Source organism: Oncorhynchus mykiss, chromosome 2 (genome assembly GCF_057628025.1).
Source record: "Oncorhynchus mykiss isolate SJ-2025 chromosome 2, ASM5762802v1, whole genome shotgun sequence".
Taxonomy (NCBI): Eukaryota; Metazoa; Chordata; class Actinopteri; order Salmoniformes; family Salmonidae; genus Oncorhynchus; species Oncorhynchus mykiss.
In genome coordinates this window covers 97503867-97516366 of record NC_143023.1, presented here as the reverse complement: position 1 = coordinate 97516366, position 12500 = coordinate 97503867, and the positions used below count along the sequence as shown (strand labels likewise).

Genomic DNA, 12500 nt, shown 5'->3' with positions numbered 1-12500 from the left:
TGTGGAGATCATTATGTTCAGTGAATTAAAACCCAATGGGTATTTTTCTACATCTGGCGTTTAGATGTAGTAGCTCACTGTCTTCCACTGTCTTCCACTGTCTTCCATTCACTTCCACTGTCTTCCACTGTCTTCCACTGTCTTCCACTGTCTTCCATTCACTTCCACTGTCTTCCACTGTCTCCCATTGACTTCCACTGTCTTCCACTGTCTTCCACTGTCTTCCACTGTCTTCCATTGACTTCCACTGTCTTCCATTGTCTTCCACTGTCTTCCATTGACTTCCACTGTCTTCCATTGTCTTCCATTGACTTCCATTGACTTCCATTGTCTTCCATTGACTTCCACTGTCTTCCATTGTCTTCCATTGACTTCCATTGACTTCCACTGTCTTCCACTGACTTCCATTAACGTCCACTGTCTTCCACTGTCTCCCATTGACTTCCACTGTCTTCCACTGTCTTCAACTGTCTTCCACTGTCTTCCATTGACTTCCACTGTCTTCCATTGTCTTCCACTGTCTTCCATTGACTTCCACTGTCTTCCATTGTCTTCCACTGACTTCCATTAACGTCCACTGTCTTCCACTGTCTCCCATTGACTTCCACTGTCTTCCACTGTCTTCCACTCTCTTCCACTGTCTTCCATTGACTTCCACTGTCTTCCATTGACTTCCACTGTCTTCCATTGACTTCCATTGTCTTCCACTGTCTTCCATTGACTTCCACTGTCTTCCACTGTCTTCCACTCTCTTCCACTGTCTTCCACTGTCTTCCACTGACTTCCATTGACTTCCACTGTCTTCCATTGACTTCCATTGTCTTCCACTGTCTTCCATTGACTTCCACTGTCTTCCATTCACTTCCATTAACTTCCACTGTCTTCCACTGTCTTCCACTGTCTTCCACTGTCCCCCATTGACTTCCACTGTCTCCCATTGACTTCCACTGTCTTCCACTGTCTTCCACTGTCTTCCATTGACTTCCAGTGACTTCCACTGTCTGCTACTGTCTTCCATTAACTTCCACTGTCTGCTACTGTCTTCCATTGTCTTCCACTGTCTCCCATTGACTTCCACTGTCTCCCATTGTCTTCCATTGACTTCCATTGACTACCACTGTCTTCCACTGACTTCCATTAACTTCCACTGTCTGCTACTGTCTTCCACTGTCTGCTACTGTCTTCCACTGTCTTCCACTGTCTTCCATTGACTTCCATTAACTTCCACTGTCTTCCACTGTCTTCCACTGTCTCCCATTGACTTCCACTGTCTCCCATTGACTTCCATTGACTTCCACTGTCTTCCACTGTCTTCCACTGTCTCCCATTGACTTCCACTGTCTTCCACTGTCTTCCACTGTCTCCCATTGACTTCCACTGTCTCCCATTGACTTCCACTGTCTTCCACTGTCTTCCAGTGTCTCCCATTGACTTCCACTGTCTTCCATTGACTTCCACTGTCTTCCACTGTCTTCCATTGTCTCCCATTGACTTCCACTGTCTCCCATTGACTTCCACTGTCTTCCACTGTCTTCCATTGTCTCCCATTGACTTCCACTGTCTTCCATTGTCTTCCACTGTCTCCCATTGTCTTCCACTGTCTCCCAATGACTTCCACTGTCTCCCATTGACTTCCACTGTCTTCCACTGTCTTCCATTGTCTCCCATTGACTTCCACTGTCTTCCACTGTCTTCCACTGTCTCCCATTGACTTCCACTGTCTCCCATTGACTTCCACTGTCTTCCACTGTCTTCCACTGTCTCCCATTGACTTCCATTGACTTCCACTGTCTTCCACTGTCTTCCACTGTCTCCCATTGACTTCCACTGTCTCCCATTGACTTCCACTGTCTTCCAATGTCTTCCACTGTCTCCCATTGACTTCCACTGTCTCCCATTGACTTCCACTGTCTTCCACTGTCTTCCACTGTCTCCCATTGACTTCCACTGTCTCCCATTGACTTCCACTGTCTTCCACTGTCTTCCACTGTCTCCCATTGACTTCCACTGTCTCCCATTGTCTCCCATTGACTTCCACTGTCTTCCACTGTAAAAAAAAAGAATAATCCATCTGTCCGTAAAGTCACCTTCATATGGATGAAAGACTAGTTATCTCTCCTCTGCACGGTTATATTTAATGCTCTTTGTCTCCCTTCCTCTCTCTCTCTCTCTCTCTCTCTCTCTCTCTCTCTCTCTCTCTCTCTCTCTCTCTCTATATATATATATATATATATGTCTGTCTATATATATATTTCTCTCTCTGTCTCTGTCTCTCTCTATATATATATATATATTTCTCTCGCTCTCTCGCTCTCCCTCCCTCTCCCTCTCTCTCTCTCTCTCTCTCTCTCTCTCTCTCTCTCTGTCTCTCTCTGTCTCTCTCTCTGTCTGTCTCTCTCTATATATATATATGTCTCTGTCTGTCTGTCTATCTATCTCTCTCTCTCTCTCTCTCTCTCTCTCTCTCTGTCTCTCTCTCTCTATATATATATATGTCTCTCTCTGTCTATCTATATATATCTCTCTCTCTCTCAGGGCTACTGCTACACATCGAGGACAGATCATCTTCAAGGATGCACTCGCCCAGCAGCTGTGTGAGCAGGGAGGTGAGCAGCATCAGAAGCACAAACACATATATATACAGTGCCTTCGGAAAGAATTCAGACCCCTTGACCTTTCTCCCTTTTTTTTACATTACAGCCTTAAGTCTAAAATGGATTAAATGGTTTTTCCCCCCTCATCAATCTACACACATTACCCCATAATGACAAAGCAAAAATTGTTTTTTAGGCAATTTTGCTGATTTATAAATGAATATATATATATATATATATATATATATATATATATCATATTTACATAAGTATTCAGACCCTTTACTCAGTACTTTGTTGAAGCACTTTTGGCAGAGATTACAGGCTCGAGTCTTCTTGGGTATTATGCTACAAGCCAGGCACACCTATATTTGGGGTGTTTCTCCCATTCTTCTCTGCAGATCCTCTCAAGCTCTGTCAGGTTGGATGGGGAGCGTCGCTGCACAGCAATTTTCAGGTCTCTCCAGAAATATTTGATCGGGTTCAAGTCTGGGCTCTGGCTGGGCCACTCAAGGACACTCAGAGACTTGTCCTGACGCCACTCCTGCGTTGTCTTGGCTGTGTACTTAGGGTCATTGTCCTGTTTGAAGGTGAACCTTCACCCCCAGTCTGAGGTCCTGAGTGCTCTGGAGCAGGTTTTCATCAAGGATATCTCTGTACTTTGCTCTGTTCATCTTTCCTTCGATCCTGATTAGTCTCCCAGTCCCTGCCACTGAAAAACATCCCCAGAGCATGATACTGCCACCACCAAGCTTCACCGTAGGGATGGTGCCAGGTTTCCTCCAGTCGTGACACTTGGCATTCAGACCAAAGAATCTTGTTTCTCATGGTCTGAGAGTCCTTTAGGTGCCTTTTGACAAACTACAACTGGGCTGTCATGTGCTTTTTACTGAGGAGTGGCTTCCACCTGATTGGTGGAGCGCTGCAGAGATGGTTGTCTTTCTGGAAGTTTCTCTCGTCTCTACAGAGGAACTCTGGAGCTCTGTCAGAGTGACCACCGGATTTTTAGTCACCTCACTGACCAAGGGCCTTCTCCCCTGATTGCTCAGTTTGGCCAAGGGGCCAGCTCTAGGAAGAATGTTGATGGTTCCAAACTTCTTCCATTTAAGAATAATGGAGGCCACTGTGTTCTTGGGGACCTTCAATGTTTAAAAAATGTTTTGGTACCCTTCCCCAGATCTGTGCTTTGACACAATCCTGTCTCAGAGCTCTACGGACAATTCCTTCAACCTCATGGCTTGGTTATTGGTCTGACATGCACTGTCAACTGTGGGACCTTATATAGACAGGTGTGTCTATATTATTTGTTTCAGGAAACTAGGTCACACATCACTACTTCACAGGAGAGCCATTTGAACTTAAACTTTTTTTTTATCAAAATGTGTTTTTTGGGGGCAGAAATGCCTTCTGGTTCATGTGATATTTCTTGTGCCTTTATAACAAACATGTGTAAATAAGAATGAAATAGTTAAATTACATGTCTAGATGGTTTAGCAACAGAAAATAAAGGCAACCATCCCTCTAGCCATGATTGGCTAAGATAATGAGTGGGCTGGACTTGCCGAGAAATGAGTTTTGATTGGTCTGCCGTGTAGCACACTTCTGTCTATATCATGAGCTGGTCAGTATGTGTAGGTAATCCTTTCTAACGCAGATTTTTTTTGAAAGATATCAAAAATGTAGAACTACATAAGTGTTGCCGAGTTTTGGAGTTTTGAGTTTTGAAATCAGTGGAATTAGAGTATGATAGCTAAGGAGATGGAGAAAAATCTGGCGTTTGATTGCAAATATGCAAATATGGTATTGTATTAAACACCTGTCTCTGGATTACAACTTCAAACCAAGGGCAACCATGACAGAGACGGAGAAGTGTCCATCCGTGTATATGGGTAAGATAGTCTAGCTAGCAAAATCTTCAGAAATTACACATTTCAAATTTTGTCAGAATGTTATTTTCATTTAAAGTTAAACTTTACTGTTAGCTAGCTAGCTAATGATACGTGTATGATCTGTGTAGTAATATTATTTGTATCTCAGAGCCATTCGCATTGCTAGTTATAGCCTAATGTTAGTTAGCTAACATTGAACCTGGTTGGTTAGCTACCTGCATATTCATGCAGGGTAGTAACATTGTGAGTTGGGATTATGGTTCATTGGGATTATGGTTCATTGCTAGAGCGCATAATAACTGACCAATTTACAAACACTCAACACTCGTTGAATATGACCAGTGTCAGTAAACATGGGCAAAAAAACGTAATTAAATTGTTGCCAGCAGCACAGTTACAGTCACCAACGCTATGGATAACATGAAAAACAGCCTAACCAGCTCTGCTAGGGCGAGTAAAATGGTCAGAGTGAGTGAGGTGTTCTCTCATTTGTGTCTGGAAGTAGCTTGGGTGACTTTTTAAAAATGTATTTTTACCTTTATTTAACTAGGCAAGTCAGTTAAGATCAAATTCTTATTTTCAATGAGGGCCTAGGAACGGTGCCTTGTTAAGGAGCAGAACAACAGATTTTGACCTTGTCAGCTCAAGGATTCAATCTTGCAACCTTTCGTCTACTTGTCCAGCGCTTTAAGCACTAGGCTACCAGCCACCCCTTTGAGGCCAGAACACTCGGATCAACCCTACTCCTCGGCCAGAGCGTCCAGTGTGCGCTCTGAACGCTCTGATGGGGAAACTCTCTGAAATAACAAATGGACAATCTGACAACGCTCTGAATTTAGAGTGCTCTCTGAGCGCACTCTGGCACTCCAGATTAAATTTACGACATACCCGTAGTATAAACCAGCCTTTAGTCTTGAAATCTTTGGTTGTTTAGTAGATGGTCTTACATGTGAATCCATAAAGAGATGGGTGGGGCTAAAGCTTAAGAGGGTGTGAACGATGCTGAATGGGTGGGGCTAAAACTTTAGAGGGTGTGAACGATGCTGAATGGGTGGGGCTAAAGCTGTAGAGGGTGTGAACGATGCTGAATGGGTGGGGCTAAAGCTTTAGAGGGTGTGAACGATGCTGAATGGGTGGGGCTAAAGCTTCAAAGGGTGTGAACAATGGTGAATGGGTGGGGCTAAAGCTTTAGAGGGTGTGAACGATTCTGAATGGGTGGGGCTAAAGCTTTAGAGGGTGTGAAAGATGCTGAATGGGTGGAGACAAAGAAGAGCTCTCCTGTAGTTGTACCAAAACATTCAAGGGCCATTTTCTCAAAAGTGGGGTTACAAGTTTATCAACTTTTAAAGCAGAATTACTTTCCCATTGTTCCTCAACTGTAGTGTACGATATACTATTTTCTAACTCTGAGTCTCTGATTTTATCCCAAGTAAAAAACACTATTTCAAATTTTGCTGCACGGTTGTTCTCATATATAGACAAGTGTGTGCCTTTCCAAATCAAGTCCAATCAATTGAATTTACCACAGGTGGACTGTGGAAACATCTCAAAGATAGAAACAGGATACACCTGAGCTCAATTTCGAGTCTAATGGCCTCAGGGCCTGAATACTTATGTAAAGAAGGTATTTCTGTTTTGTTTTCATCATGAATGAGCAAAAATGTCTAAAAACCTGTTTTTGCTTTGGGGTTGTGGGGTATTGTGTGTAGATTGATGAGAGAGAAAAAACAATGAAATCTATTTTAAATAAGGCTGTAACAAAATGTGGAAAAAGTCAAAGGGTCTGAATACTTTCTGAATGCACCGTATATAAACTGAGTGCACAAAACATCAGGAAGAAACAGCCATTTTTACATCAGCAGATGTCACAAAGTGCTATACATAAACAACCTAAAACACCAAACAGCAAGCAATGAAGACGATGTTGAACAGAGAGATCTACACTTAGTATACCAAACATTGAGAAAACCTTCCTGATATTGAGTTGCACCCCCCTTTGCTCTCAGAACAGCCTCAATTAGTCTGGGCATGGACTGTGGTGTTGAAAGCATTCCACAGGGATGCTGGCCCATGTTGACTCCAACGCTTCCCACAGTTGTGTCAAGTTGGCTGGATGTCCTTTGAGTGGTGGAACATTCTTGATACACACGGGACTGTTGCGCCTCAAAAACCCAGCAGCGTTGCAGTTCTTGACACACTCAAACAGGTGCGCCTGGCACCTACTACCATACCCCGTTCAAATGCACATAAATATTTTCAGGCTTAAAAATCCTTCTTTAACCCCCGTCTCCTCCCGTTCATCTAAGCTGATTGAATTTGATTAAACAGGTGACATCATTAAGGGATCATAGCTTTCACCTGAATTCACCTGGTCAGTCTATGTCATGGAAATAGTTTTGTACACTCAGTGTATATATAGGGTTAAAGTGGATGGGCGACATGTAGCATAGTACACAGATGGTGTTTCGGTACGACAGCTAGAGATGTTTGGGTGTCCTCTATTGCCAGCTTAATTTCAGCTTATGCAAAACTCAGCTATTTCTCTGAGCTGTACAGTTTGTGACTAGTGCTCCTCGTCATAGCAGTTCCTCCTACTAACGTATTGACAGTGCTTTCCCTTCATGCAGTCTGAGTAGCTGTAATTACTTGTTTACAAGGAAGCAGACTCTTCCTTATTCAACTACTCCTCTAACAGATCACTTCTGACACAAACACACACTTCCCGAGTGAGGTTTGCAATCATAGGAAAATGAAGTGGGCTCTTGGAGAAGTAGGCTAACGCTGCGTCAAAACAGTTATTCACCAAGCCATTAGTGTTAGGCTGCTACAACTCTTAGAATAAAACGTTCCAAAAGGGTTCCTCCCCATAGGAGCACCCTTTTTGGTTCCAGGTAGAACCCTTTTTGGTTCCAGGTAGAACCCTTTTTGGTTCCAGGTAGAACCCTTTTTGGTTTCAGGTAGAACCCTTTTTGGTTTCAGGTAGGAACCTTTTTTCTAAGAGAGCAGTGTTAGGACAGAACTGCCATGGCTAGTGCCAGTGGTTTCATTGAGACAGTTCACAGTAGAAGAGACCCAGACTACTCAGCTGGATGGACCTTTTCCTACATGCCTAGAGCCCTCACTCCTCACGGCTGGATGAAGCATGCTGGCGTTACAGAGCATTACAGAGCTTTGCAGAGCCTCTCCAGTAAAGAGCGTATGAGAGAGACGTAAAAAAAAACTTTGTGCCTTTCTTTAATGATGCATCCTCATTTCATTTTCATGAAATATCCACAGCACTGCACATTCACCTTGCCCTCAAAACAACACCACACATCACAATAACCAAAAACCTTACCACTTCTACAGCCGTATTCAGAAAACACCTGAATCACAGTTTCGCTCATGACACAGAAAGGACACGCCTGTCTGACTCCTGGGTCGACCCGCGCCAACCAGCTGTTAGTGGCCAGGGCTCCATGTAGAACCCTCCCTGACCTCTTTGGTACGGGGAGTTTGTAGAGCCCCCTCCATCTAAAACCCACCAAACTCTCGGCCCACATATCCCCTGCCACTGATGTGCCTGATGTGTCTCCCAATGTTCCTTACCTTAATGCAGAGGTTGTAGAGGGCTTTACCTCCCACCCCCTCAAACTCCCCCAGGCTCAGATTTTTTAAATCTAACAAGTCCTCCAGACCTCCTTGCCAGTCCCCAGTCTCTGATGTCACCTGCAGTGGAGGATACATTGGTGGCCCCTCCCCCTTTGTCCACTCAAACACACCCCTTACCGGCTCAGACAGTGCCTCCTGGACCTCCCCCAAGGAATCTCCCCAGCAGATGTTAGTCCTGTTTGCTGTGCCAGGACTTTCGGAGTTTTCCACCTCTCTTCCCCCAGCAGCCGCAGGTCACCCAGCCTTAGTAAACCCGCTGCCATCAGTCGCCTCTTCAGGGTGGCCGACTGAACCGATCTCAAAAGGATGGCAGGGTTGTGGAAGATGGGCTCCTCCCGCAGCCCAGGCTCCACACCCCCTTCTCGTGTGGGCCATAATAACAGCCGCCAGGGCCTCAGCACCGAAAATAGCTAAATTCAGAGAGAACTACTGTACTCAGTCTCTCCAGTCTCATGAGGAACAGCTGCCGGGTCCAACCCTAATCCGCCAGCTCTCCTCAGCAGCACTGGTTCCCTCCAGCCGACATCAGTATGGTACAGCAGTCTCTGCGCCGCCTTTAGTCAGAATTTAGCCACCCTGCTCTCCAGGCCCTGTCCTCCTTCCTGACAGCCAGTGATTGCCAGACCAGAAAAAAATCCAACAGCTTGCATTGCAGGTCTGCGAGCAGACAGGAAGTGGGGTTGAGGACAGCCAGTTTATGCCACAGGGAAGATGCCGCCAGGTTGTTGATTATCAGCACCCTCCCGCTATATGGCACTTGGGACAGGAGCCACCTCCACCTGGCCAGTCTTGATACCACAGCCTGTGACAGCCTCTCCCAGTTCTTCCTGACCCACCTCTCTGAGCCCAGATACACCCCCAAAATGTTAAGCCCTTCATCGCCCCACTGCAAACCCTTTGGAAGCAGAGGGTGGGCCCTATCCCTCCATGCCCCACATAACAGAGCTTTGCTCTTTCCCCAGTTCACCTTAGCTGACGGAGCTTCCTCGTACACCTTCAGACTAGTCTCTAGTGCCTGCATATCCTGTCCATCCCTGATCATCACAGAAACGCAATCTGTATGTGCCAACACTGCTATGCCTGTCAACACACCAATGCCTGTCCAGCACACTCCCTGCAGTCTCCTGCGTAGGAGGCCCAGAAAAGGCTCAATGGCTAATGTATATATCTGCCTCGATAGAGGGCATCCTTGTCTAATGCCCCGTCTCACCCAGACTGGCCTACTGAGCCGTCCTCCCTGGAAGAAGGCTCAGAAGAAATAACCTGGAAGAAATGGCCTACGTAATTCAGCTAAATTAGCTTGGAGGCCTACATTGCCTTGCCCCCACCAGCTCTACCTCCACTTCACTTATACTACGCTCGAGTTCCTCCAATAATCTTCTAGCCTCTGAGGACAAGAAAGCTGTATACTGTTCACAGAAAAGCCGATTTGGACTTTTCCCACCCACCATTGACTCAGAGACTCATACTCCTCTCTTCGTTGCCCCCCACCTTTCCCAAAAAGTCTGGAAACCAGAGCAAAAAGTGGCATCTTGTAAGAGTTTTACATTAAACTTCCTATAGGATGTGTGCCAAGGCTCTGGTGAAATAGACAGGTGAGCCATAGTTATGTGGGGATCCAAAAACCCCACCGGTAGAAGGGTAGCTTCCAACAGCCTATTGCTCTGATTCCTGGACATGTCAAAGCGACCGAGTCGGGCTGCACTCACTCTAGCCCCAAAGACTTTCACCCATGTATACTGTCTTGTTTTGGGATGTCTAGTTCTCCAAATATCCACTAGGTCAAACTGCTTAATGGTGTCCCTTAACACCCCAAATTAGCCTGAATGAGGCTCTTCTCCATTTCTGTCTTTTAAAAAAAATCTATTGTACAGTTCAAGTCCCCGCTGACCACCAGCTTCTCCTCAGGCGCTACCTGTGAGAGTTTCTGTCTAAGAAACCCAAACAGACGCCCCTTCTCTCTCGTTGTGTTAGGCGCATACACATTTATAAGGACAAACCCATGTTGTTAATTTCTGCTTTTCAATCAAGCAGTCTATCCCTACACATCTCCTTTGAGGAGCAAATTTTTACGGCCAGAGCCAGTGCAAAAAGGACTGCCACCCCTACACTAACATTTGTTCCATGGCTCAGCACACTTGTCGACATCATTCACCACATCACTATGCGCCTCCTGCAGAACATATTCACCCAACAGGCTCCTCTTTCCCACATCTCTGGCGCCATTTATATTAAGAGAGCCTACCCGAAGAGTCTCCATAAGTAGTGGACATAAAAGCCAGCAGAGAAAGAGACCAATAGCAAAGCTCAAAAAAGCCCCATTGCCAGAAAAAAAAAACGATCCATCTAAACAGTGTCTGAAGGTAAACTCTTACCCTTAGGTTGTGACCTTCTTCCTTAAACGTTTCATGGGTGAGAGGAGACCATGCCTCTCTTTTTTTTTGTTGCTCATTGTTATTTAGAAACATGAACACTTTCTGCCGGAACGAAACAACATGCTTAACCTCTCTGGGGTAGGCGGGACGCTTGCGTCCCACATGGCCAATAGCCAGAAAATGAGAAAATGTATATAAATATCGAACTATTTTTTAAGTTACACATGCAAGATAGCAAATTATAGCCAGAAAATGAGAACATTTCTATAAAAATCTAACTTTTATTAAATTACACATGCAAGATAGCAAATTAAAGCTACACTCAGCCAACATGTCAGATTTCAAAAAGGCTTTTCGGCGAAAGCATAAAATGTTATTATCTGATGATAGCACATACAGTAAACAATGAGAGAGTAGCATATTTTAACTCTGCAGGCGCGACACAAAACACAGAAATAAAATATAAATCAAGCCTTACCTTTGACGAGCTTCTTCCAATATGTCCCATAAACATCACAAATGGTCCTTTTGTTCGATTAATTCTGTCAATATATATCCAAAATGTCCATTTATTTGGCGTGTTTGAACCAGAAAAACACAGCTTCCATCTTACGCGACGTCGCTACAAAATATCTCAAAAGTAGACTTTGCCAAAACATTTCAAACAACTTTAAACATATATAATCGATCAAATTGAAGAAGGGATGATCTGTGTTCAATACAGGAGAAAAACAAACTGACGCTACTTTTCTGGTTACGCGCCTCTATCAAAATGTACACATGAAGTGACGTTCGTTCTGAGCTACGGTACTTCTTCATTACACAAAGGAAAAACCCTCAACCAATTTCTACAAACTGGTGACATCCAGTGGAAGCGGTAGGAACTGCAGGAAAGTCGATTAGAATTCTGGATTCCTCATGAAAAAAAATCTGAATGGTTTGTCCTCGGGGTTTCGCCTGCTAAATAAGTTCTGTTATACTCACAGACGTGATGCAAACAGTTTTAGAAACTTCAGAGTGTTTTCTATCCAATACTAATAATAATATGCATATATTAGGATCTGGGACAGAGTAGGAGGCAGTTCAGTTTGGGCACGCTATTTAACCAAAAGTGAAAATGCTGCCCACTACCCCAAACAGGTTAACGGCATCTGCCTGAAAACTTGCCGACAGTACACGAAAACCGCTAGCAAACTTACCAAAACAAATCAGCACTTTCCGGATTTGATCATCCGTAGTAAACAGAGGCAGATTCGCAACTACCACCCTAGTTGAAGGAGTCGAAAGAGGAGAAATCAGGACCAACAGATCCCTTGTGAATATTCACTAGCAATCAGCATTTCTACTATATTTGTACTCTTCATGAACACAACCACAGCTTTGTTCATTCTGGATGAAGAATGTTTAAATTCAGCTCCTACCTGTTCGCCGACTGCGAGCAGAACCTCCTCGATCTTAACTCCATTCTAAGGAACACACCTGAATCCATACCGTAACGACAGCATCTCCTCTGCGCTAGGCTGCGAAGCCATCGCGCGTACCACACAGTTCAAACCACAGGAAACTAAAACTCTGTCTTCTTCCTCCCTAACTTAAAAATAAAACAGGGGGTACTGTTAAACAGTGTGTTAACCTTGAGCCATTGAAAAGATAAATTGAAAGGAAAGACCCAAGGAAAGAATCAAGAAAATAAGGAAGGACAGAGCCCTCCACACTGCCTCTCAACTACAAAACACTCCCAGCATGCACTGAGAGAGAGAGAGACAGAGATGTGTGAAGGTTGAAGAGAGAGAGATATTAAACAGCAGGCTCTGCTCCCACTTACTGAGGCCAAACCACACAGCTAACAACATTGGACACTTTATGGAACACAAAGCCGTCAGTATCTCACTAACACAGACATTGTCATCCTAAAAGATACCTGGTATAGAGAAGATGGACCCACTGGTTGCCCTCTAGGTTACAGAGAGCAGGTAGTCCCATCCACCAAA

General features: G+C 44.6%; 1 protein-coding gene across 3 annotated transcripts in view; it reads left to right on the top strand.

Annotated features, from left to right (window-relative positions):
* Positions 1-12500, top strand: part of reln (reelin) — a 293151-nt gene that overhangs the window by 151212 nt on the left and 129439 nt on the right. For all 3 annotated transcript variants that reach the window (XM_090213321.1, XM_090213329.1, XM_090213323.1), the window contains exon 4: positions 2536-2606. In XM_090213321.1, the coding sequence (XP_090069447.1) occupies positions 2536-2606 (71 nt within the window). The remainder of the gene's footprint in view (positions 1-2535; positions 2607-12500) is intronic.